Source organism: Puma concolor, chromosome B3 (assembly GCF_028749965.1).
Source record: "Puma concolor isolate L17-30 chromosome B3, mPumCon1.1.hap2, whole genome shotgun sequence".
NCBI lineage: Eukaryota > Metazoa > Chordata > Mammalia > Carnivora > Felidae > Puma > Puma concolor.
Window position 1 is genome coordinate 49,982,261 of NC_141672.1, and position 27,909 is coordinate 50,010,169.

Sequence of the window (27,909 nt, forward strand, 5' to 3'; positions counted from 1 at the left end):
AAGCTTTCATTGATGGGTAGGGACTGCAGTCAGACCAGCTGTCTGCCCCCAGCCCTCTGCTGGGCCTGCAGTTGGATTGTTGTATATGGTTCTCTTTCCCTCTCCCTGGGGCAAAAGTCACTTTGGAGTAGTGTTGACTCCCTTGGGGGCTGCTTGCACACTGCCCTGCCTATGGCACCACTTTGGATGGGCTCCAGCCAAGGGCATACTGTAGGGAGCAGGACCACAGGAGAACACGGGGGCAAGGTGGGCAGTGCCAGCAAGGTTTGCACAGGTCTGCTGTGGGAGGGGACCTGGAGCAGAAGAATGGCTGGTGAGATGTATCTGCAGGGGAACCTGGAGGCTGGGCACACTGTTAGCAAGTTAAGGAGCAAGTGTTGGCACAGCAGTTGTTCTTGTAGGTGTCCATGTGGCTAGGCTGGGGGACAGGAAAGGGAAATAGCACCTACCAACTCCTTTGTTCCTAGAGAAGCCTCCCAAAGACCCCTGCCCCTCTAGTACATGCTCTCAAATTAGTAAACTGACATTCCTCCAGTTTACCTCAGGTGTTTTTCAAACTGCTGCTCCCATGCTGTATCTCCATAGAGCTGTTTACTGTACTATCTCTTTAAAGTCAGGGACTTGGTTTCCTATTGCTCTCCCAGAGCCAGCCTGCTGATTTTTAAAATCCCAGGTGGTAATCCCCGCTGATTATAAGAACTCACAAAATTCAACACTTCTGGTTTTCAAAGCCAAATGTTATGGGGATTTGTCTTCCTCATGTGGGTTCTTCTGTGTGAGAGTCTGTCTCTCTACCCTCTCCATGCCCACAGCATCCCTCCCTCCTAAAGACAGTCCCATGGGTCACTTTAGCTCCCAACCATGTCTCTGTTCTTCCCACCCTCTTTGGCATGGCCTCTTCTCTACATTTAGCTGTGGAGAGTCTGTTCTGTCAGTTTTTGGGTCATTTTCTGGGTTATTTACACTAATGTGGGTGTTACCTAGCTGTATTTGTGGGACGAGGTGAGCTTAGGGTCCTCCTGTTGCATCATCTTCCCTGGAAGTCACCTGTCTAGGGTATTGTTAATCACACATACTAACTTAACCTTTTTCTTATCATCCCCACTCCCATCTCACAGGTATGACGCAAAAGAATATTATGAGGCACTTCCAGAGCTGAAGCTTGTGATTGATCAAATTGACAATGGCTTCTTCTCTCCCAAACAGCCAGACCTCTTCAAAGACTTAATCAACATGCTATTTTATCATGACAGGTGAGTTCCCACAAGAAGATGGTATTTCAGCCATGAAAAGTGGACAAGAATATCTTAAACCAGCTGTAACACACCCATGTAATTAGAATGCTCTGTGATCTGAGAAGCTAACCTACTCTTAGAAAGAAATATTAGATATTCTCTACTAACCAAGCTAGGAAGGTTTAAGAACAAGACCCACAAATCTGGTATTCTTTTTCTCTTTCTGCTGGTATACCCACCTTTCACAAACATCCATATGTTGACATTCTTATCTGTGGAAAGAACCATATAAAGGTTGAAGCTGGTTAAAATTCTTGTGAATTGAAATGTAAGTTTGGTGAACCAGCCATACCTGACATTAAGTAAAACAGAATTTTAAGTGAAATCTTAGCACACATATTTTAATGAAGCTTTTTGTTGGTTTGTGTTTTGCTTCCAATCACAAAAAACAGGTTTAAAGTCTTTGCAGACTATGAGGCCTATGTCAAGTGTCAAGAAAAAGTCAGCCAGCTGTACATGGTAAGTACATTGATGAGACCTATAAAAGGACCCAGTTTACTATGGTTAAAATTTTTGTTTCTTTTTATTAAATCTAAATAATAGGGCCCCATTATCAATCCAAAAAGAGAAGTGAGACAACTATCTAGGTTATTCAGATCAAAACTTGGCTTTTGTCACATTCAGGCAGAGGCTGAGATTTGACATGTAAGTAGTAATTGTGAATTTTTTAATATTCAAGTAAAAATATCACAATTCAGTATTTATTGAACACCCACCATATAGCAGGCATGGCCTGGAAGCTAAGATTATAAAGCCAAGTTAAATATGCATTTTACCAACTCGTTGATTTGACAGAGAGGCTTTGGGGACTCCTTGGTGGCAGGCACTGGACTAGGGCTCGCCACCAAAAGTGTGCATCACAGTCACCGGGAGCAACTTCTCCAAAACACGGCTGCCAGCCCCGCTCTGAGAGATGGTGACCCAGTAGTGGGTGGGATCACCATCAGTGTCTGAAAACTTGTTAAGATGATTCTCAGGCTGAGCCTCAGTTAATTAGGGCAAGGACTGACCCCTAGTCCAGGAAAATTGCACAGTAAGTACCTCTTCTGGACTACCCATGGAGTGAGGCTATATGTACGATACAAATATATAGAAAGAGGGGAGGTTTCATGTTTGAATTTTAAAAAGGAAAAGAAAGGAACAAGAAAGACTGGGCTTTATTAAAAAGAAAAAGAAAAAAAAAAGCTAGAGCCATGTGAGTAACCCTTCACATGCAAGGTTATACATCTTCAAATAGCCTAGCCCTCTAGGAGCATTTAGTAAATGCTAATAAAAATGGAAATTTAGTAAATATAGAGAGGTTGATCATCTCTGATAAGAAAGACTTCCAGTAATTGCTGGAACTACAGAAGAGTAGATACAGGAGACTGCCTCTGTGCCAGGACTCCAGGATGGTTTTCTTGAGGTTGATGCCCTTGAGCTTTCTGGGCATGGTTTCCCTCGCTCATATAGTCTCCATTTTTGCCCTTTAATTCGAAAGCCTTTATACAGCAGAAGAGCAAGTTTCCATAGAATTTTCTCCTGCCCTTTGGACACATGACTGACTACTTCCAACAAAAACATGCTTCACTAACATTTCTTTCTATTCCTTTCCCAAAACAGGTGACAGGTAGTTCCTACAGTTATCCCATGGGTCCCATTGGGGTTTTAAAATAAGATCAAAGCCCATGCTGCTTTACAGACCTTATCTTCTGGTAGAATCATATCCAGTCCCCCAAAAATGTATAGACCACAGTAAATTCCAGCTAATGGCTCTAAGCAAGGAAGGGCAGTCCTTAAGCTGAGTGGCTCACTACCTGCCTCCAAGAACTCAAAACAGGAGAAAGAAAGTGGCCAACTCAGGCTCTTTCCTCTTGATCTCAACTCATGCTATGTGTAGAATGGCTACAGAGGAAAAGAAATATAAATAGAGCAAGACAGGAAAATATGAACAAGGGCAAGGACAGATGTGAATGTCAGTTTTGCACAATGGATCTCTTTGCTAATGTTCTGGCCCATATCCAAATATGCCTATCTCAAATCCCTGCATTTGGTTCAGTCTTTCTTGTTCATTTGTACAAATTGCAGTTTTTACTCTTAACAATAATCATATTGTTAGGCGTAGAAACATGTTGGGAAGTCTATTCATTATAAGTTTAAATAGTTTAAAAAAGTAAAAAAAGGAGGTTTTTATTTTCCTCTTATTTTAGTAAGTTTTCAAAGTCTGAATAAACTGATTTTAGACTCTGTTTTGCAGTACTTGTGGAATAATGGAAGTTTTAGTTTTTCTTCTAAATGCTTATGATACATTGCTAATGGCTTTGAGTCATGCTCTGGTCATTTTTAATGAACTTTCATAGTTCTTTACAATATCATGAGAGTGTAAAATAAATAGCTTCTTGTATTCTTTTGGATAAAAATTATAAAATTTGGATATTATATATTTTTATTAAGGATAAGGCCTTAATTGATCCTGTTTTGAAATCCCAATGGAACATTTGGGATTCTGTATAAATCTACTGGAGCATCTTCCTTCAGAAAGAACAAAAAAAGAGAAGGAGGTCAATACATTCTCTCATTAGATTATTTGCTGCATTATAGCTGTCATTCTAGAGTAGAGTTTTTCAAACTATGATGTCAGCCACAGGTTAAATCTCTTGACATGGCATCTAGCAAACAATGAATGTTCTGTCTAAAGGGAGGTGAAATAAAAAATAAAAGCATGGGAAATATGGCTTGCATGCCAGAACACTGTAACCATAGCAACAATTACCAATTAGGGAATTTATATCCATGATTTCTCTTAAAATTAAAAATACTTTTTTTTCACTCTTAAATATATTCTAAATAGGAAAAAAGCACAATCTGCCCTATCTAGCTCTCAGCCGTGAAAGAAATATATTTATGATTCACTACAACTTACTCTTGTCATTTTCTCCATGAAATGTGCTTGGGTATACTTGGCCTAGCGTTTGTCATAAAGTTTGATGGGCACTCAGGCTGTGGGCCATATATATGTATGTGTTGTTTACAGAATCCAAAGGCCTGGAACACAATGGTACTCAAAAACATAGCTGCTGCAGGGAAATTCTCTAGTGACCGAACAATTAAGGAATACGCCAGGGACATTTGGAACATGGAGCCTTCAGATCTCAAGATTTCCCTATCCAGTGAATCTAGCAATGGGGTGAACAAAGCCAATGGAAAGTAAGTTGTAAAATGTCTCTAGAAAAAAAATAGCTTCTTACTGGATTTAAACACTTTTACACATTCTTTGATTTTGTTTTGTTTTGTTAGCAAATAATCTAATTAAGAATTTCTGGGCATTGGGAAGAAAGTATAAGACTGTATTAGGGCTAAAAATAAAGTGTCAATTTACAAGGGCTGCATGAGTGCCAAAACTTGTTATTTGATGGCAGATTGAGTAGCATGCTAGAACTTTTCCCAGTGCTATTCAAAAAGCTAGAAAATACTTGAAATGTTTTAATTCCATTTAAATTTACTAAACTAAAACAAGGTATTTAACTACATCGGAGCACCTTTCCTACACTTTTAAGTCCCAACCACAGACCACCTTATTCATAAATATCCCCAGCATGTTTAATAATTACTGCACATTTTTAGATGGGATCCAAATTTTACCAAATTCTGATTCTCTACAGTGAGGTTTCAGTTTGTTCCACAAAGTAAACTGAGATAAGCTAAATGAGAACTTTCAATAACACCTAGCATCCATGCTTTCTCTCCTTACTAAAATGGCAGGTGACTTGTAGAAATGTCAATGACTTCAGCTCATCCAAGCAGCCCGGTGCAGTTTCCCATAAAAAATATATATCATCGGTGGTGTTCAGACCAAGTCTTCACTGTAGATTTCCATCCCTCTCAACCCTCATGCCCACTGCTTGCTCAGGAAATCTCTGCAAAAAAAAAAGGACCTAGGTCAGCTCACATGCCTTCTCTACTTCCTTGTCTAAGTAAGCCAGAGCAGCCCTAATTGCCTTGAAGGGAAAAATAATCACATTTAGTAAAGCAACTCTTACCTCACAGTTTTTAACAGCATGGGGCTTTTACAGAGCAAGTTGTGTTGGAAACCAGGAGGAAAGATCACCATCTTGACCCTCTCTTTGTTCCTGTATGCATTATGTGCAATTTCATAGAGCTGCATGGGACAGAAAGACCAAGACTCAAAGGCTGACAATCAAAGGTGGTGTTTTTCTAGTTTAATTTTCCTAAGAGGGTACAGAAGCAGCCATCTTGGGGAGGTAGTCTCATTAAGTCAGAGACAAGGGAGTCTCCACTCCCTCCCCCCAGCTGGTTGCCTCTACAACTGAGGAACTGAAAGCTGCACAGCTCACGCGGAACACTGACGGGTCGTCATCCTTCTCCGCCAACACCCTCCCTGCATGGGGACAGGAACTGCAACAGACCATCTCTGTTTATTGACATCCCATTTTTAGAGCTGCTGTGGGAGAGACTATATGGAGGTTCCCATAGCAGCCTGGGATCTTTCTATACCTGCAGATGCATGGAAGAGGAGCCAGGGTCCACCACAAACACACCTTCAGCTAAGTAGCACAGCACACTAATGCTTCTTGTATACGCCAGGCAGCATGGCTATTTAGGGGTGGAGAGAGTCCCTCGTAATGTCAGAGACCCTCCTGTGGGCTCTAATCAGACTGTGGCTAGATGAGAGAATAGTGAAATAAGCATGGCATGTTTCAGTCAGCACTGGGCTTAGTTTACCTTTTTTCCAAACTCCAAAGGCACCGTGTTGTCATCCTCACCATGTATGATGAGAAGGGGAGAAGACAGGGATTTAACACTAGGGACAAGTAGAAGAAGAACAATCTTGAGGTTTGCCTTAAAATACAGGATCTCTCTTTCCTTCTCTCCCAGGAACCACAACTTTGTACATAATAAACTTCATATAGTAACTGTTTCTTTCCAGGCAAGATTATCTCTCTTCTGTTTACTCAGACAATTTAATTAAGTATTTAATAAATTTAACTTATTTCTATGTGATTTTTTAAAATAATGAAGAAGAAAAATACTAAAAACACTGAATTTTTATACTTAAAAGGACCTAATCTTTTTCTTTATTCTACCTTATTTCATAATTTCTGGAATATTTTAATTAAAAGACCATATAAAAGAAAATAAAACAACTCAAAACCCAAAAATAACAAGAACCACCACAGGACTAAAGAGAACTCTTTGTAGCAATGTTTTACTTTCCCCCATAAATGTACAGATGGACACGTGATCAACAAGTTTAATCAGCTTCCTGGTCAACCTCCTGATTTAGTAATTCAGAAAGGCTACAGCAGGAAGACTTGTTCCTCACTCTAGCAACTTTCTCAAACAGTACTCCCCAAATTCTGATACTCATCTACCCCATCCCAGTGACTCACTGTTACTCCTGGGAAGGTTAGATCCCTCAGTTGTGCTGACATAGAGAAAGGACTGATAACAACGGCCCATTTGGAGGCACTCTTACGTTCTCCAGCTGCAAGAGCTAACCTGCCAAATTTTGGTCATTAGACCAAGTATTGTTAGGCTAGACCCCAGAGCTCCTTTTAAAAGGTCCTGATTTCTTATAGACCCTAAATCTACAACTCCCTTTACGACTTCAGAGAAAGTACTGAATTGGTGAAGTTATAAAATCAGACATGAGGAAAAATATCAAATACTAAATATTTGTGGACACGTTAGCCCATCTAAAAATTCTCATCTACCCATTCAGTAAGTCACATGATAGTTAACCCCCTCCCAGAATCCCACAGATATAGTAATGACATATTTTCATCATTAGCTTACTTTTCATCATTAGGGAAGACTATTTTGTCTTTTCTCAGGGCATCCATAAGCGTGCGTAAAAATCCTGGAAGTTTCCGGTAAATCTATTTTTTTAAAGGAAAAAAAATTAAAACATGGCCTATATCTGTGTCATTTGTTAGTTTCCTACATGAATTTTAGTAATGTAGACAATAGCAACTTACTACATATAATAAACTTTAAAAAAAAAACCTCATGAATTTAAAAGTAACTCGTGTCATTGTAGGAAAATTGGAATATACCAAAAGGAAGAAAGGAGAAACAAATCACACATAATCCCCACCATCCACAGATAATCACTGTTAACGTTTTGTTGTTTTTGCTTCCTATCTTTCTTTAAAATACAAATAGCACCACTATTTTTCTTCACACTTATAAAGAAGCAGTAATAAGCATAATCTAAAAATTGCTTCTATGATGAACAGAATTTACTGGTTTAGGTGTGAAACAGGATATTCTGATTAGTCAAAAATTCTGATGAAAGTATACAATACATAGCTAATTTTTTAAAGGATTTAAACATTAGAAACTGTTGAATAAAATTTTAATGTTGCAGTGCTTTAAAAGGGCAATTTAGGTTTTAACAATGACCACAGGACTCCAAATACAAAAATTATCATTCTAAACATAGTGAATTTCCTCTTCAGTGGTAAATTATAGTAAATAGAAGGCTAGCCTAATTAGCTTTTACCACATTGTTATTAAATCAATAAGTAAATTCGTTTACATGTCCTAAAAAACATCCATCTCAACTGAATATGAGGAAAAGACAGGAACCCTGAGCAATATTGTACCTTTGTCACAAAATTCTAACCCTACCCCTAAACTGTATCCCCAATGCATTCATTTCTCTCCATTCCCACTGTCACCCAGCATAATCTACCCTTCTCCTCTTGTTTGGATTGTGCCAGCAGTCAGTTGTGGCTCCCTGCTTCTAGCCTCAGGCTGCTATAATCCACTTCCCATGGGGAAGCCAAGGTGGTAGTTTTGATGTGCAGTTTGTGTCATATCACTCTTTTGTTTCACATTTTCGAAAGGTACTACCTTGACCTTCGAGGCTGTACGGAATGTGGCTGCTGTGTCTCTGCCCTCTCACTAAGCCCACTCCTGTCCACCCTCAGGCCCTGCTGCCTTCCGTTCCTGGAATATATCAGGCTTGAGCCCATCTCAGGACCCCTGCCTATCTTTTCCCTCAACTCAAGACCTCCAGATTTTCCCATGACAGCCCCTTATCATGCAAGTCTCACCTCAGATGATAGTTAAGAGAGGTTTTCCCTACCCCCTGCTTCCCCACCACCCAGTCACTCCCTGTCACAGCACTACTCACTCCTGAGAATCAGCTTATTGTGTACTTGCCTTCTCTCTGTCTCTCCAGCAAGTATATATACTTCCTAGGAGGTCAGGCCACCATTTTCTTCCAACTGGTGGTATTCCCAGAACCTAGAAAAGTTCCCGGTACCTAGCAGACGCTCGGTACCTACTTGCTAAAGATGGAATGAATCTACTGTGCAAATATCCCTGGCGTAAACGGTAAGCTATTATCTGTCATTTTCTTCTTAGTGTGACTTGAATTTCATTCAGATTTTATTCCTTGGAATAGATTTGCTAAGAGAAAAGGCCAGAAAAGTATCACATGTATTCCTCCATTGTGCCTACGAGGGGAGTGGGGAGGAAAGAGCAATGTAATAAATGGGGCATTGCCAAAGGAAGGAGATGAGTACAGCATAGGGAGGCTGGGGCCAGGAAAGACAAACAACTGCTTCACAGTTTAAAAAAGAAAAGAAGGATATTCACTGTAGAAGCAATTTTTAGGTTATGCATATCACTGCCCCTTTATGGTATGGAGAAATTAGAGTTGCCAGCTAGCATAAATCATTTACTGTAGTCTCTTGCTATGAACTGTAGTGATAGAGAACAGCATCTTTCTAAATATAATGAACTTAAAAAAATGTGGTTTCCTGATTTTAAAAAATAATTCCCGTCACTGTAGAGAAAGTGGTACAGAATAGGTACGCTGGGTCCAGTACAGACAAACGTCTGCTTCACAATTTTGGGGTAGGCCTGCTGTTTTCAGGAAACTTCCATGTTTTCATGGGATTTGTTTGGCTTGCATTTCTTGCATGGACTCATGGCAAGTGATTTGCATTCAGGTGCAACCTGGAGATCCTAATACACCCTCTCATGTCCCTTCTTCCTTTTCCCTCCTCTTACCCATAACTAAGGGCAAGATTTCTTGTTTTGTTTTCTTTTGTGTTTGTCGTCTGATTCTGCCACCCCTGGGATCAGGACTCCTCTGACGGAAATTCAGTAAGAGAAGCCCTTCAGCAGTTCATCTCAAAGTCCAAAGGCATAAAAAGAAAGCAGGCCCAAGTCAATCTACTCCCACTATTCCTTACCAGCCAGAGACTTAGACTCTTGAGACTCAGCAGTCACACCATCCCCTCTAGCCCAGACTACAGTGATGGGCCCCTAATTGGTCTTCCTGCCTCCTGTCTTCTGGAATGCCACCAAATAAATATCCTTAAAAGACCAGTTATGCAAAACGTACTGTCACAAAGCTTTGGCATTACCACACAAGCTACTTAAAACAAGGAACTTCTATCTTGACTGCAAGCCCATCCACATCTGGCCACAATCTTTCATTCCAAAGGCTGCACAATTCCAGTCTGTCTGCCTAGAGTTAGAAGATGTAGGATTGAGTCCCATTTCCTCTTCTTATAGGGTGTGTGACAGCTGAGGAAGCCTCTGAGCCGCCATTTCACTCAGCTCTAAGTAGAGGCAGTGATGCCAAACTCAGAGAGTTGCTATGAGGATTTAAAAGGATGACAAGTATGCAAGATATTTCATGGAAGCCTTATATGACTCTCAGGTATTTTATAACACAGTTGCCCCACTCCACCACGTGCTTTGGTTCACATTCTCCCCTCCCCTCTGTGTTTGCTAACTGTTCTCCCTTACCTTCAAGAAAGGAACTTAGATCCTATCTTATGGCCTGCACTGACCATACCTGCACACGAAACCCTTCTCTTCCCTGAATTCTTCCTTCCCTGAAATTATTGTTCTGGATCCCACACTAGCACTTACCTTAATCTACTTTGCAATAGAAAACATGGGAAGGAGGGGAACACACATTGGTTGAGTGCCCACCAGCATCTGGGTACTTTGCAATGATTATCTTACTTAATTTAATCTTCTAAACAAGTGTAGGCAGTATCAACCCCATTATATAAAAATGGGAAAACTCAGAGCAGGGAAATAACTTACCAAGGTCATAATTGGTTAGTGGCAGAAGCCAAATTTCAACCCAAATCTGTCTGGCTCCATAGCCCATGCTGTTTTTTCCACCGTGTCACGCTGCCTTCCTATTTTGAGTAATGAAATTGATTCCAAAGTGACATATGGAAATCCCTGTCATTGTTTTATACCCACTATTAATTTCCTGTCTCCCCAACTAGACAGGAAGTTCTTGGGAGTGAGGACCCATGCCTTTCACTCTATTTGTATGTCTCACGCCACCTACATGTTCTTATTTAACAGTCATATTCAGAGTAAAGGCACTCCACTGATACAAAAATAGTTAATGGTAACTCAGTGCTTACTTTGTCCTGGGAACTATTATATTATAGATGCTTTTCATATGTTAATTTATCTAGTTATCACAGTAATCTGGATTAGGTTATTATTACCCCCATTTTATAGAGAAAGTGTTCAGTCCTTAAAAGCAATTAGTCCAAGATTATACAGCTGTTACACGACAGCCCTGGAAATCAAGCCAGCAAGTCTGACGCCAGAGCTGTGGTTCTTAAAGACAACATGATACTAAGAACTCCTACATTTCTAAACCATAAATGTACCTATTAAACTAAGGTCATATGACATTTTTAATTAAATTCCAAACTTAAAAATATTAGGAGATTCCCCATTTCTAATAATAGAATTGTTACAAACCAAGCCTTTTGCCCAAGACAGCTAGAAAATCTGGAAAAAAATATTTTAAAAACCTTTCTGTGAAGATGTCAGAGACCTACCAAGGCAGTGAGGTCTTGAGTGGTCTAGATCCCAGAGAGGAGGGAATCTCAGAGAGGTGAAACTGACATTCAACACCACTTTTCCCCTGGAGACACAGCAGGCAAGTCAGGGAAAGCAAAACAGTAGAGACAAAAGAACACAAATAGAAACAGATGACACAAATAGAAAAGAACATAGTAAGAAAGTAGATTTAAACCTAAATATATCATAACCACATTAAGTTAACTAGACTACTACAATTAACAGACAAGGGTTGTGGTACTGGAAAAGAAATCAAAACCCCACTATATGCTGCTAACGAGATATATGTTAAATACAAGAATTCAGAAACATTGAAGGTCAAGGAATAGAAAATGATACATCATGCAAACACTATTCAAAACAAAGGTGTATTAATATCGGACATGGACAAAGTTGACTTTAAGTCAAGAAGCATTATTAATCAACAAAAGGGATATTTCATGATAAAAAAAAGGATCAATTTCACATGGAAGATATAAAATTAAATTATTACTAGATGTATGTTCCTAATAACATACCCTTAAAAAAGCTAAAGCAAAGATTGACAGAACTAGAATAGAAATAGCTCCACAATGATGATGATGAGACATTGTAATACTCTTCCCTGGGTAACCAATAAAACAACCAGTGAGAAAAATCAGTGAGAATACAGAAGAATTGAACAGCATGAGTAATCTTGACCTAATAATTGACATAAATAGAACACTACGCCAAAAACGGAACATATTCTTTACAAGCATATGGAACATATACCAAAATTGGCCATATGTTGGGACATAAAGCAAGTCTGAATAAATTTCAAAAACTGAAATTGTACAGAGAGAAATCTCAGATCATGATAGAATTAAGCTAGATATCAATGCCAAACATAACCAAATCCCCAAATGTATCAAAATTACAAAATATACTTGTGAATAACCCATAGGTCAAGAAAGTCACAATATTGTTTTTTTTTTTTTTTTGAGACAGACAGAGCAGGGGAGGGGCAGAGAAAGAGGGAGACAGAATCGGAAGCAAGCCCCAGGCTCTGAGCCATCAGCCCAGAGCCCGACGCGGGGCTCGAACTCACGGACCGTGAGATCGTGACCTGAGCTGAAGTCAGACGCTTAACTGACTGAGCCACCCAGGCGCCCTGAAAGTCACAATATTATAAAATATTTTGAACTGAATAATAATTAAAATACATTTGAAAATGTGGGATGCAGCTGAAGAGTGGCTTCAGTGGAGTATGGCTTCATGAATAAATTAGAAAAGAGGAAATACTGAAATAAATTATTCAAGTACCATCTTAGAAACTTTTTAAATTTTGTTTAAAGTTTATTTGTTTTGAGTCTCTGCACTGGGTGGGCCTAACACAGGGCTTGATCCCATGACCATGAGATCATGAATGAGCAAAAATCAAAAGTTGTGTGCTTAAAACCGACTGAGCCACCCAGGCATCCCTAGAAACTTTTAAAATAATAAATTGAATCTAAAGAAAACAGAAGAAAGGGAATAATTCAGGTGAAACCAGAAATTAATAAAATAGAAAACATTCAGCATAGGTAATCAACAAAGTCTGAGTTGGTTCTTTGAAAAGACTAAAAAATAATTGCTATAAACACTGGCTGTCTCCCTTCTCCTTAGCCTTGGATAACCAAAGCCATTACCCCTAGAAGGTTATGTCACCTTCCTCCAACCTATCCTCTAACCCTGGGGATAACAGAAACAACCACCCCTGTTAATTCACAGCTTAGAGTCCCATGTGGATTAGACCAAAGCTACACTTTACCTGAAGTTACATCTTGTTCTGCTCTTTCCCCTTCCCTATCCTACAACCCTCATTCAAATGACTTTGCAGGCTTCTCCTTTACGGTACTCTCTCAATAAATCGTGACATCAAATCCCTGCCATAGGTTCTGCTTCTAGGAGAACCTGACCTAAAACTAAAATTAAGAAAACCTCAATCAGTCAACATAAACTTATAAATACCATGTTCATAAATTGGAAGATTCAATATTAGAAAAGTATCAATTCCCCCATGGTATAGACCTAATGCAATTCCAGTCAAAATCCTGGGATGTTTTTTATAGAAATTGATAAGCATATACCAAAATGTATGTCAAAATACAAAGGATCAAGAATAGTCAAGACAAATATTCAATAAGAAGGAAAAAGCTGAAGCAGTTACATAGCCAGATATTAAAAAAAAAAAAAACCTATATTATACAGCCATAGTACATAAGAGATTGCAGTATTCATATAAGAATGGACAGATAGACAAGGGAGAAAAATGAGAATCTACCAACAGACCCATATATATTAAGCCCTGATATGTGCAAACATTGGCTCTGTAGAGTTGGTAGGGAAGGTTTGTTTAGTAAATGATATGAAACCAAAACTGGATATCCACATGGACTGCCTCGTACATATACAAAACCCACCTGTAAATTATAGCTGTAAATGTAAAAGGTAAAACAGAATTTCTGTAAGATAGCATAGAAGAATATCTTCATAATCTTTGGTAACCAGAGTTTTATTAGGCAGGACACTTTTCTTAAAAATATTAACTGTAAAAAATAGTTGATAAACTGGTCTATGTTAAATTTAGGAACATCTCTTCATCATAAGATATCATTCAGGGAGTAAAAAAGGCAAAATAAGCAAATATACTTGCAGTACAAATAATTTTCTAATGACTTATCCTATAAAAAAAAACTTATCCTACAAATAAAAAAAGACAAAAAGGAGCAAAGACATAAACAAGTATCTTACAAGAGATGATATCTAAATGACTAATAAACTTCAAAAAATGTCCACCTTCATTAGTCATAAGGGAAATACAATGAGATATCCATACAAGGGCAAGGATATGAAGCAATTGGAATGCTCACACACAACAGGTGGGAGAGTACAGTAGTAAAGTCACCTTGGAAAACTGTTTAGCACTGTAATTACTAAAGCTGAACATATGCATATCTTACTATCCAACAATTCCACTCCTAGGGTATATACTTCAGTGAAACATATACACGTTTGCAGAATACATGTTCAAGAACATTCATAACAACTTTATTAATTACCCCAAAGAGAAAGCAACTCAAATGTCCATAAACAACAGGTCAATGAAGTATAGTATATTTATACAATGATATGCTATTTGGTATTATGTTCAATGTTATACAAATTATATATTTATATAAGTTATAAATTAAATTATATAAAATTATATTGCTCAGAGAGGCACACATAGGCAATAACACTATAAAGAGAAGCTTGGATATGATGACCATAAAACTCAGTGTAAGGATTGTATATCTAAGGTGAGCCTTATTGGATTGGGAAATGTCATACAGGAGACTTCTGGGGTACTAGTGATACTAATTTCTAGACTTAAGTGTTAGTTACATGGATGTTCTGTCCATAATTATTTGTTAAATTGTGTGTTTCCCTATTAGATTTCAAAATTAGAATTTCAAAAAAGAAACAAAAGTACATGGAAAGATTGTACCTGAATTATACCTACAAGTTAGTGAATTTATTAGTAATTACTTAGAGTAATATAATAAATGCTCATTAGTGGTTACCTTAAGATGAATATTTAATTGTCTAAAACCAATTGAAAGTGTTTTATTGTATCTTAAATTATTCAGCATTCAGTATCATCTATTATTGGGAAGATTCCTATATTGAGATGGAGTTTATAATACAGTTATTCTCAAGATTATGTGGTTCTGTGAACTAGCTGTCCCAGGAAGTAATGAGCTACCTTCTCCAGAAATAGTTAAGCAAATTCAGAAATTTCTGTGATGATTTATTGTAAAAAAAAAAAAAAAAAAAAAAAGATTCCAAAAGTAGGCAGTTGAATTAAAGTACCCTTAAAATGCCTTCTGACATTAACCAACAATCTAAAAATTTGGATCATGTTGTCATGTATCCCCTCTGAGAATCCTACCACTCTCTTTCTCTGTCTCATTTACTAACATTTATATGGAAGCATGACTCTAAGCAATTGAACATTAGGCATGGAATTATGAAATTAATAATGAAAATATTAAGTTAGGATAATCTACATGACAGGTTTAAAAATGACACTTTGTTGCCCAATTCTTTAAACTTTATCTTCTTGGGAAGTTTGTCTTCTCTACTTGGGATAAAACCATTTGGTAGTTTCCTTGAATTCTCTAAAGACTTTTTTTTTAATCACAAAATAATGAAAAATATATGGCTGACAATCATAGGGCTAAAAATGATGTATGAGAGGCATGTTTTCACCTTAAAAAGAAAGTGTAATAAACTAACCTAAGTCAAGTCTATTAAAAAACTACATGATAAAAGATACAGTTAATGGAAGAGGAGGAAAAAAACTTTGGCCCTTAATAAGCCACTATCTCAATTTATTAGAAGAAAAGAAAAGAACTAGAAAATCCAAAAGCATTGTGCCCTCCTTCAATAGCAACTGGCTAATAACTTGTCTTAGGTTAGAATAACTTAGAAAGATATAATACCAGAAAATGGTTAATAAGCATAAGTGTGTGGAAATAGCTTTGGAAACACTTTGACATCTTGTGAAGATGAATCAGAGACTCACCTTTAACAAGGGATAATTGATACTTGCAACCCATATGTTGGTAAATGGAGCCTCCAGGATAATAGCATCAACTGGGAATCCTTGAAAATAATAAAAAAGAAGTAACTCCTCTATCATATATAAATACTACCTTTCTCAAATAAGGAGTTCTAAGGTCTTGTACATGAATTGCCTATGCCAAAATTATTTGTGAAGCTTATTAATAATGCAGATTCCTGGACTCCACACTAGACTTGAGTCAGTCAAAATCTCAAAGGAGAAGGGTGGAGAATGCACACTTTTTTAAGTAGGCTTCATACCCAGCATGGAGCCCAGGGCAGGGTTTGAACTCACAACCCTGAGATCAAGACCTGAGCTGAGATCAAGAGTTGGATGCTTAACTGACTGAGTCACCCAGGTGCCCCAAGAGTGCTCATTTGTTTTTTATTTTTTATTCTTATTTGTATTTATTAATTTTTTTTTTTTTTGAGAGAGAGGCAGAATGTGAGCTGGAAAGGGTCAGAGAGAGAGGAAGACACAGAATCTGAAGCAGGCTCCAGGCTTTGAGCTGTCAGAACAGAGCCCGATGCAGGGCTCAAACTCACAAACCATGAGATCATGACCTGAGCAGAAGTCAGGTGCCCAACCAACTGAGCCACCCAGGCACCCCCAAGAATGCTCATTTTTAACAAGCACCCCCACCCCAAGAGATCTCTATGCACATGATAATTGAAAACCATTACCTTCTTCTAAAACATAAAACCACATTTTCATGACTTAGATAATTTAAGAAAGCAAAGTACTATAGGAAGGGAGATTGTTCTGCAGCTCATTGTTTAGAAAGTACTAGATGCTTACTAGGTTGTTTTCGCCAACACTCCCTCTAAGAACAATGAGAAAATGTGTGTTAGACGGGGATATGAATTTGTATATGTACACAGTAGTCCCCCTTTATCCACAATTTCACTTTCTGCAGTTTCAGTTACCTGCAGTCAAGTATGGTCCAGAAGGAGATAATCCTGCTTCAGTCATATTACCAGAAGGTCAGTAGTAGCCTAACACTACACAATGCCTACAGCATTTGCCTCACTTCATCGTGTAGGTATTTTATCACCTCACATCATCACAGGAACTGAATACAGTACAATGTTTTAAGAAAGAGAGACCATAGTCATATAACTTTTATTACAGTATACTGTTATATATGTTAGTGTGTTATTATTAATCTCTTACTGTTCCTAATTTATATTTTGAGAGAGTGAGAGTGCAAGTAGGATAGGGACAGAGAATCCCAAGCAGGCTCTGTGCTAACAGCACAGAGCCTGATGTGGGGCTTAATCCCATGAACCAGGAGATCGTGACCTGAGCCAAAATCAAGATTCAGACGTTCAACCAACTGAGGCACCCAGGTGTCCTGTGCCTAATTTATAAATTAAACTTTATCAGGGGCACCTGGGTGGCTCAGTCGGTTAAGCATCCAACTTTGGCTCAGGTCATGCTCTCACGGATCGTGGGTTTGAGCCCTGCCTCGGGCTCTGTGCTGACGGCTCAGACCCTGGAGCCTGCTTCGGATTCTGTGTCTCCATCTCTCTGCCCCTCCCCCATGTCCCACATACTCTGTGTGTCTCAAAAATAAACATTAAAAAATTTTTTTCAAAACTTATCATAAGTATATACATATATGAAAAACATAGTATATATAGGGTTTGGTATTATCTGTGGTTTCAGGCATCCATTGTAGGTCTTGGAACATACTCCCCATGGATAAGGGAGGGCTACTAAATGTATATGTATATGTTTGAAGGCATCTCAGAGCTACTAAATCAATGAGATTTTGAGAGCCAATAACAAAAGAAAAACAGCCACAAGATTTTGAGCTGCTTTTCCCCTCAAAGCAGTTGAAACTTTGAAAGCAACAGTGGTGGCTGCTCATAGAGGCTTAGGTCTAGAGAGAACTTTCAGCATTCCCACAGGATCAAAAGGACAAAAATTAGAGTTCAGAATCTGACAAGAAGGAGGGCTCAAGAAATTTCTCAGACTTTTGTTGGGACTTCAAAGGACTACACCCTGGGAGTAATGGTGAACTAGAAACAGACCAGCTGTCATAAAGACTGAAGCCCAGCTTCAAATCAGCTCAATTTCTGGTTGAATTAAGGTGATCTCCCCTCTATTTTAACTGCCTTTCAGAAGAAAAGTAACTTTGTCTGGAATATTATCCCTAGTCCCTCAAATCACCTCTACAATTTCCATAAACAATGTCTACATTTAATCAAAAATAACTAGGCATACAACAAATAAAAACAAAAACATAAAGAGACCAAAAATACAAAACAACAACAACAACAACAACAACAGATAACAGAAACAGATCAACAAAGGAAATAGATATTGGCATTATGATATATGGACTTTAAAATAACTTGTAAATAAACTGTAATATAGTAAAATATTTATTAAAATTTTAGTATTTAATAAAATTTGGTATTACATAGTAAATAGTGTACTATGTCAAAAGAAAATATTTAAACTGGAGCACAGGAGCACCTAGGTGTCTCAGTCAGTTGTGTCTGACTTTGGCTCACGTCATGATCTTGAGGTTTGTGAGTCTGAGGCCCGCATCAGGGTCTGTGCTGAAAGCTCACAGCCTAAAGCCTGCTTCAGATTCTGTGTCTCCCTCTCTCTCTCTGCTCTTCCCCCACTCATACTCTGTCTCTCTGTGTCTCTCAAAAATGAATAAACATTTTTTAAAAATTAAAAAAATAAAAATAAACTAGAGCACAAATAGAAAAATGTCTGGAAAACCCAGAAAAGAATATTGGAAACATACAGGACATGGGAACAGATCTAAAAAAATACATATAATTATAGTCCCAGGGGGGAGAGAAGATGAAAAATGGGGTAGGCACAATATTTGAAGATATAATGACCAATTTTCCAAAATGGATGAACATCAAGCCAGAGTTCAGAGGTATTATGAACCCCAAGCAGGATAAGTACTAGGAAACCCACACCTAGGAAAATCACAGTAAAAATGCTGAAAACCAAAGACAAAAAGAATCTCAAAATAACCAGAAGAAAAAGTAAACATTATCTTCAAATTAAGGAGCAGCAGTAAGACTGGAAGCTGACTTCCCAAAGGAATAGTGAAAGCCAGAACAAAACGGATGATGTCTTCAAAGTATTGAAATAAAATAACTACCAACCAAGTATGCCCAATGGAAATATCCTTCAAAAATGAAGATAAAATAAAGATATTTTCAGGCCCAAACTGAGAGAATTCTTCACCACAGACAGGCAGAACAAAAATCCCAAATGAAAGCACAGAAATGCTATAAGTAGTAAAAAGCAAAAGGGTAAATCTAAATATTGACTTCATACTATAAGAATAGTAATGTTTTATGGTGTGAGTAATAAAGAGGAAATTAAAATACATGATAGCAAGAGTTCATAAGTCAGGAATGTAAATGGAATTAAAGTGTTCTAAGGTCATTGCATTATCTAAGAAGTGAAGTACTCATTTGTGTGAGAATTTAGGTCAAATAAATACAGCATCATCAACACTGTGCAGGAAGTGTGTGCAGGGAGCTATGAGAACTTAGAGGAGCAGGAAATAATATCTGCTTTATTTCCATAACTAAGTAAGACTGCGTATAGCAGGTGACTTGCTTTCAAATGTTATGTAACTCAACCTGACCTGTATTGACAAGTTAGGTTTAAGATATAACGCAAGAGATTACGTGCTTTTAACGTACATCAAAATCCCCTTGTCCTATTCACAGAGATTCTAATTCGTGAAAACAGCTAGGATCCAGGAACTGTGTGCTTATAACAAGCACCTCTGGGGATTCTGATACAGGCAGCTGTCAGAACACTTTGGGAAACACTGACGTAAACGTGATGGAAGAAGGGCTGCAGCAAGCAAGTCCTGCTTGTTATTTCATAAATGTATTTTTTCCTCCCCTATAATCCAAATTACTCCATAGTAACATTTACTTCATAGTGAGGGCTTTTTCAAAGGTAATTTTAACTGTTCCTCAGCATTTACTTTTAATTTCATGATCTTGAAGAGCAACTGTTATTTTATATTAAATAGAAAAAAAAAAGCTTATTACACTATCAGAAACTGTCTCAGGTTGGGGTGCCTGAGGTATCTCTGTGTTCTGAGCGTGCACAGTGTTTACTTTCCCACCCCCAGCTAAGAAATAACGTGTGAGCATTTTATGGTACCTTTCTCTTCCAGTACTTTTGCGGCATTGGTTGCAACTCTGTAAAGCAATGAAAATTAGTACATTTGTGAAGCAGTAACTTAACAGTCAAGTAAACAGTACAGACATCCAATATGAGCATCTGATGAAAGCTCTGGACCCTCCGGTAGAACACAGACAAAATTTTGCATAGGATTTCAAGGAGTTCCACTGGCCCTAAATTAAGAATCCTTTTCTTTAAAACTCTCAAGGAGAGTTCTGGAATGGGTTTCAGTGTCACACATGACCATAGAGCTACACCCTCCCGTGCATTACAAACTAGCACCTGCGATGGCAATATCTCTAGCCACATGTGGGATGTGAGAGAAACCAGAGCCCCCTCTCCTGGCTCAGTGCTCCCTCTTCTGTGCACTGCTGCCTTTGATATGACACCAAAGTCCTAAGGACCCACTTAAAGCCATCTTCAGACCCCACTTACCCTGTACCCAGAGAGTGGCCCCAGAGACACACAGGGGTGGTACCACATCTCGCCTTGGTCCACTCATAGACACAAATAGCATCTGCAGTCAGCCCCTCCTCTGTGGGCTTCCCTGTGGAGTCCCCGAACCCTGGCAGTAAGGAAAGACAAGCACAGAATCACTACCTCCAAAACCGGGGCCATCAAAAGCCCTCCTGCTTATTGAAAAGTCCTTATATACTGTTCTTAACACATACCTCTGTAGTCCACAGACAGGACATGAAAGCCACCGTCACTCAGCACCTAGATGACAAAGGAGCTGTTACCATTTTAATTAGGGGGTGTAAACAGAAAACGTGGTATAACCTCCTCAACACTTCCATAAAACTAGTTGTGATGGTTTCATGGGCAGGGAATAGATGAAATCTGCTGCCTGGCTTCAAATGTGAGAAGGTCAGACTCAACAGGAAAGGAGCGAGGTGGGGGCAGAGCAGGGTCAGACAGCCTGCTCACACCCCGGCTGTGCCCCTTACTGGCTGTGTGACCTTGAGCAAGCCACTAAACATCTGAATATGTAAATATTATTCTGAAAAGTGAAAAACACTAGTGGCTATCTTCAGGATTGTTGGAAGATTACGTGAAATGACATATTAAAGTATCTTGGTACATAATAAATGTCTGTTTCAAGAATTCCCTTGAGAACAGAAGGTCTACACAGAGTTGTAGCAGAGGAGTCAAATAATGGGAAGATATTTATATTAAATATGAACAAAGAGTTAATATCAATCAAAAATAAACAGATTGCCTGATTCTGTGAAACCATTGCCAAGCCCCAAGTGGATGAATGAGGAAGGAATACGAAAATATAATTTCAAATGAAATGAATTGCAATGATAGACAAAGAGAAAAGGGGGACATAAATGGAAAATGTTCTTTAATCGTCACAATAGTCCCTAAAAGGTAGGTGTTATCCCCATTTTATAGATAAAGAAATTGAGTCCGAGGGTTTAGGTTAGTTCTTGGTCACCCCAATGGCTAGAGGCAGAACCAGGATTCACACCTGGGACTGCTTGTGTCCAAACACTGCACTTCCCCTACCATTGCATAGAGGTAGGTAGCTGAATCTCACTAGGAATCTTTAAATATAAGTCCAACCAATAATGAGAAACTAAGTGAAACTTTGTAATATCTCCAAAATAGTTATCCAAGACACAGAGCAGTTAGGCATCCGGGGAAATTGGAGTATTCACCTGATCACTATACAATGAAAGACCACTTGATGAAACAACTCAAGAACGGTAACAGATCTTACTCCTAAGAATTGATCTCTAGGAGAAAATTCCAAAAGAAGAATAAACTAAAGGCTTAAAGTTTTCTCTATCAATATTATTTAAATGATTTTAGCAGGGGGACTATTGACTTTATAATTAGATAATGTTGTATCTAAGAACAGTGGAATAGTTAAGTAAGTAAACAATTGTCAATAAATATAATGGAGAATGATCACCTTTTAAATTAGTGACTATGACAACTATGGGAAAACATGGAACAATGTTTATAATGTAGTATTAAGTAAGAGCACAACATAAAATTACATGCAGATGCAATCACAGTTATATAACAACTTTATATAAAGAGATAAAGACGGTAAGGTGGATTACAAATTAATGAAAACAGCCGTGTTGAATGACTGAAGCTATGAATGAATGGATGAATGAATGAGACAATGAGAAGGAGGGAAGGAAGGAAGGCAAGAAGAAAGAGAGGAACGACAACAATAGTAAAGATCTAATTTTTTTAAGTTTATGTATTTTGAGAGAGCGAGAGAGGGCACATACGTGAATGGGGAAGGGCAGAGAGGAGAGAGAGAGAGAGAGAGAGAGTGTCCCAAGCAGGTTCCACACTGTCAACGCAAAGCCTGACACAGGGCTCGAACTCATGAACTGTGAGATCATGACTGGGCACAAATCAAGAGTCGGACACTTAACCGACTGAGCCGTCCAGGTACCCCAAGATTTAATTTTTAAAGGAAATCATCCATTCAAAGAAGAGAATGAAGGACTAAGATGTTTGGTCAGGCTGGGAAATGATGACCACGGCACAAGGTATCCAGGGTCGGCCTGGGGGAAGAAGTCTTATCATACCTTTCCCTCCCACCCCAACTACCACAAGCATGACCTGGCTACTTTTCACACCTACACCTACGACTCTTTTCCTTTCTGTGCACACAGGGGATATACAATTCAGCTTTGCCAAGAGTGGGAGAGGGAAAAACACATGTTCTCATGGACATCAGCTTCACCACCATCTGGCCTGGGAAGTGTGGAGAGTGAGGTGCAGGGTAGAAAGCAAACCTAAAAATTAATAGACATGATCATCCCAGGCAGAACTGCATCCAGACCACCACTCCTCCGCAAGAGTCAGTCTGAGAAGGCAGTGAAGACAGGGAGGAGTAGACAAGAGAGGAGTTTCTTGTCTGAATAAGGGAGGGAGGATGAAGGGGGCACTTGGCCATGCTGGGCCTGGCAGGATTCCCATTAACGCTGTCACGCCAAGAAAGGGCTCTGAGGTGGGAGGGTGTGTGGGAGGAGAGATCAGGTCCTGCGGTCAATAACTGGACAAGCAGCCTGGTCACCTGAGGGAGAGGTGACCCAATCAGGGTGTGGGAGAAGATGAACAGGTAGCTGCCCTACTAGCCATGAGTCAGATATGGCTGAGTGGAAAGCCTGCTCCCTCACACTTGGAAATGCAGGGGCTGTGCCCCACAAACTGTAGTCAAGTAGCAGGCTAGCGAGAAGAGCAGTGTGGCCACCATTTCACTTGCAAAACCCTTCATGGGACTGAAGCCAGAGCCTGAATGACTTTTTTTTTTTTTTTAAATGTTTATTTATATGTGAGAGAGAGACAGAGCACGAAAGACAGAGTGAAAGAGAGAGGGAGACACAGGATCTGAAGTAGGCTCCAGGCTCTGAGCTGTCAGCACAGAGCCTGACACAGGGCTGGAATCCTCAAACCGTGAGATCATGACCTGAGCTGAAGTTGGACACTTAACCGAGTCACCCAGGTGCCCCCTGAATGACTTTTAAAAGCAGACATTCAATGTCTTTATCCTCTTCCACCAAAAGAAAAAAAAGGAGGGGGGGGCTGTTTCCCATAGGAGTAACTTTCACATTTAATATACTCTCTCAACCCTCCTCCCAGCCCTCAGAAAAATCAAATAGGTCTTCAACTCCATCCGGTGATGAAGGTAATATATTTATGAAAGTGTTTTGGTTCTCAGAGATGTTCACTTCTGTTTTCATCCCCCGTGGTGACTGCAGGAAGAGAAACCCATGTGAGGGACTTTGAGCCCTAGACATCAAACCCACTCTCAGGAGCTCTCAGTAGATATCCGTGCTGAGGGCTGAGAAAGATCTGTGGCTGTAGCCCAAAAGAGAAAAAATAAAGACATAGAATTGGTACCTTGAGGCCCCTTCAGACATACCTTTACGAGCTTAAGTCTGTGAGGAGCTGCCCTGTAAAGGAGGTAAAAAAAAACAATTAAAAAAAAAAAAAAAGAGCAAGAATTAGGAATTACCATGACAAACCCAATAAAAATCACTATCATGGTTCTGGCATCTGACCTCATGCCTTTCTTTTTCAGGTTAGAAAAGTAAATAACTAGGAGGAAGGGAAATGGTTTTTGGTGTCATAGCCCACTTGGATGTGTCAGGGTGAATGATGGATGGCTCCCCACCGCTGCTGTGTGCGTCTGTATGGGTGCCGGATGCCCAGGTGGCCAGTGCTTCTCAAAAGAGACATGTGATTAACTACTGGTAATCCACTTCCTTTCACTGCTACACAGCAAAACTTATTTCTAAGAATACTTTTAGAAGCTAAAGGAAAATCAGTTCTGGAAAGTGGCTTTTCAGAACAAAGGATGACACAGCGATGTTCACTAAACTAAGATGTGCCTGTACCCTGTTCACCCTGCCAGTAAGTGCAAGATGAAGTGAAGGAGACAGACTCACAGTCCCGAAGGTACAAGAAACCCTTTTTCCCCCAAATAACCGTATCATCTACTCTCTATTAATAAAAGGGAGACAAAGATGATTCAAAAGGCAGAGGATTCTTTTAAAAACCATTTGAATTTTTGTTTTAGAGCCAAATGTCTTCAACTTCCGTGGATCATGGAGCCCTTAAAACATGTAATTAAAGCTATGGGCCCATTTCCCAGAAAAATATATCCACACCTGACATTTTCTGTACAATTTTGTGGAAGAGGTTCATGGACCCTCCGGGGTTTTTCTCTGGGTCCCAAGTCTAGAACCACTATTTTCAACAAGGTCCTGGTGACCTCCCATTTGGCCTCCTTTTGGCTCAGTACTGCTGGTAGCAAGCTGAGACTTCTGGCAGGGAACAGGAAGAAGCTGGGGCTAACCCCAGAGCCAGTAAATCTGGGATAACAGCAGATTCACACAGAGGGTCAGAAATGAACGTGTGGGCAAATACATACACTGTAGCACCGTGCCCAAGTTTGCCCAATCAGAACAATGTTAAACAGTGTTGAAAGATGTTGAATTTCATGGAAAGCCTCTGTAAATCTCTCTCTAAAATGGACATCTCCTGAAAGCCCTTGGTGCAAAGTCAAGTCTTGAGAAAGCCATCAAGACAGAAAAAGAGAGTGAAAAAAAGACACAGGCAACAGAGCCTAGGGGCAGATTCCAGAGCTTGTCACTTAGTGTGCAATGTCCCTTCAGAGACAGAGCTGGGTCTGTAGGTCTCTGAGGCACGTCACCCCTCCCCCAACCCAAAGCGATGCAGTCACAGCTGATAATCATCACCGATGACAGGCCCACTGGAGGCTCTGGCAGCACATCAAAAGGGAGCAGGACTTCAGGGAGGCGTTCTTTGTTACAAAGCAAGGATGGAACAACAGAGAGTGGGCTGAGGCATCAGTATGCTAGACTAGAACCAGTCAGATGGTCCCCAGTACCAGTGGTCAGAATTCCAGATGATGTCTCATAGGGAGTCCATGCATTTGATTAATAGGATGCATGGTAATTAAGGAATCTCCATGTACTTCTGTGAGAAGACCATTGATATGGAAATTGCTCTCCTTTTCCCCATATCTCATGCCTGTTCCCTTTCCAGTTATCCGTGGGCTCAGTTCATCATTTCAGACACTCTTTGGAGTAAAGGAACCACTGCCTTCCTTGAAATTGGGATCCAAATTTTAGAAGTTAGTCTTTCAGTTAAAGATCTACTTTATTCTACATATGGAATATGTAGGGTTTTTTTTAAGAGAAGCCTATTGCCAGAACGCCCTCAAATTTCCACAAAGGAAAAAAGACTATATGGAGGCATGCTTACAGAATTGAAAACTGAGCTCTGCCTTTTATTCCCCTATGGGGATGAAATGCTACCTCTCTCTTTAAAAAACAAAAAACTCCAAGCAAAGGCACTGACCTATGTTCCGCGCTTCCATGAAGATAAACAATGATTGGATTGCCATCATGAAGGGCTGCTTCGTACCAGCAACGGTCCTTTCCCTTCGCATCCTCACCCCGGCAGCTGGGAACCGTGTGCCTGAAGAGCAAGGAAAGGTTTTAACAAACAGAGGGAATTGGCTTTCCTAGCCAAAGTCTGAAGCCCTCCTTACGTCAATCATAGATATAGATTTATATGTTTATATATGTATAAATATACACTACATATTTATGTATAGAAATTTCTGAGTATTATATGCACCTGGTAAAAATTAAAATATAATACCACAAACATCTTACAGTGAAAACCACTACTCTACCCCACCTCCCTCATGCACAGAAACAATCCCTTTTAACCATTAATCTTCCAAGACTGCGAATCTTAGGTGCTGTCCATTGAAATGAAGTCCATTGGGTGGAAACAAGTAAAAGACAATAGGTATTTGTCACCTGCTGTTTGTTTCACTGAAAAAAACAAGTTGAAAGAATTTAAAGGGAAACCAGTTTAGGTAGGAGAAAAGAACTTTAGTGTGAAATGAAGCTGTTCTCCAGAAAGCTGTGACTTTGTGATTTTAAACACCTGCCTAAACACCAGTTCCTCCACCCTGTTAAATCGGTGAACGAATCCTGAGGACGCAAATCCTGCCATAAGACATGTCACAAAGGGACTTGGAGAATTGGCTACGTAATGATAAATCTTCAGTCCTCTCAACCGTTTAGGGGCACAAAGTCTGACATCAAACCCATCAGCACCGAGAGGACAGGCATCACTGCCAGCTGGATAAGCCAGGGCAGGAGCAAAGAATAAAAAGATTTTCAAATGCCAGCACAATTAGCTGAACCACACGGTGCACATTAGGAAGAAGTTATGTGAACCCATGTTGGTTTCCACACATTCTAGGAACACACGTTTGAACTCAGGAAGAGGAAGCATAAAACAGGACACTGGAAAAATGGCAGCCAAGAACAAGTAGTAGAACCAAACAGAAAAAAATATTGACATTAGCATAGCAAAAAAAAAGCAATAGAACACTCATGATTTTGACAGTTGAGTGTCTTCTCTGTGCCAAGCACTGTGCTAAGCAGTGAAAACCCGCCAACAAAGTCACCTACAAAAGTTACAGTCTTGTAAAGAAGACTGACATTAACCAAATAATCGCACAAGCACTGATTGAATTACCGTGGGAATAAATGCCGTACAGGACAAGCACAGGTGGCCCAAAATGGGAGATGAGGCAGGGCTTTGTTGAAAATTACCAAATTACCATTGAAATGGAGACCCTGAAGATGAGTAGGCAGTTAGCTGGCCGAAAGGAGGGAGCAAAGTGTTGCACTCAGAGCATATCCTGCGAGAGCGTGGCTTGGTGTGCAAGGAGGCCAGCAGGTCTGCAATAGTGTAGGAAGGCTGGTGTGGAATAAGGCAGAAGAGTGAGGCAAGGCAGGTCCTTCAGACCCGGTGAAAGAGCCAATGCACAGAGCAACACCCAAAAGACTTTGCACTCCAAGGTAAAATTAGTGAGAAGCAAATTCAGGTAGGTCAGATATCCGTACAAAGGGGAGGTATATGGAACAGCAAGAAACACCAACCTCTCCACAGGTGACTCACACCGTGCTGCTCACCCGTGCCCTTGTAACATGAAAACCATGTCCGTGAAGCGGCCCAGTGTCCCTCAGTGCACTCACCAGATTCCCAGAATCACCCCAGGTTCGACTCTGATATAGAAGTTCACTGTGTGAGCAATCTTTAACTCCGGTCTCTTTAAATCCACAAGAAAGGGTGCTTTGACTAGAAAGCAGAAGTCATTATCAACACCCCAAATCAAATCCCGTGTTTTTTAATCACTATCGAAAAAAGTAGTTAGTCTCATGGTTAACATGGTTTCTAAGTTGCAAGCTACCACACGAAATTCTTAGCAAAGTATTTTACTTTATAAACTAGGAGTAGCCCACAGGAGAGGTGCCAAAACAAAAACAAGAAAACAAGAAAACAAAAAACCCTAAAGCAAGATTTTAAAATAGCACCAGTGTGATAGGCCATAATAGAGTTTATTCAATCCTTAGCCTAGTCTTA

General features: G+C 39.6%; 2 protein-coding genes across 2 annotated transcripts in view; one reads left to right on the plus strand and one right to left on the minus strand.

Annotated features, from left to right (window-relative positions):
* PYGL (glycogen phosphorylase L) overlaps positions 1–4,659 on the plus strand; it is a 43,991-nt gene extending 39,332 nt beyond the window's left edge. The window contains exons 18-20 of the mRNA XM_025919486.2: positions 1,119–1,253; positions 1,688–1,754; positions 4,309–4,659. Of these exons, the coding sequence (XP_025775271.1) occupies positions 1,119–1,253; positions 1,688–1,754; positions 4,309–4,485 (379 nt within the window). The 3' untranslated portion in view covers positions 4,486–4,659. The remainder of the gene's footprint in view (positions 1–1,118; positions 1,254–1,687; positions 1,755–4,308) is intronic.
* The window catches only part of ABHD12B (abhydrolase domain containing 12B), a 32,087-nt gene continuing 6,119 nt past the window's right edge, over positions 1,942–27,909 (minus strand). The window contains exons 3-13 of the mRNA XM_025919737.2: positions 27,522–27,624; positions 25,819–25,938; positions 23,855–23,885; positions 20,628–20,673; positions 20,392–20,521; positions 19,936–19,973; positions 15,730–15,809; positions 7,092–7,174; positions 6,018–6,096; positions 5,315–5,433; positions 1,942–5,191 (exon numbers count right to left, since the gene is read on the minus strand). Coding sequence (XP_025775522.1) covers positions 5,164–5,191; positions 5,315–5,433; positions 6,018–6,096; positions 7,092–7,174; positions 15,730–15,809; positions 19,936–19,973; positions 20,392–20,521; positions 20,628–20,673; positions 23,855–23,885; positions 25,819–25,938; positions 27,522–27,624 — 857 coding nt within the window. The 3' untranslated portion in view covers positions 1,942–5,163. The remainder of the gene's footprint in view (positions 5,192–5,314; positions 5,434–6,017; positions 6,097–7,091; positions 7,175–15,729; positions 15,810–19,935; positions 19,974–20,391; positions 20,522–20,627; positions 20,674–23,854; positions 23,886–25,818; positions 25,939–27,521; positions 27,625–27,909) is intronic.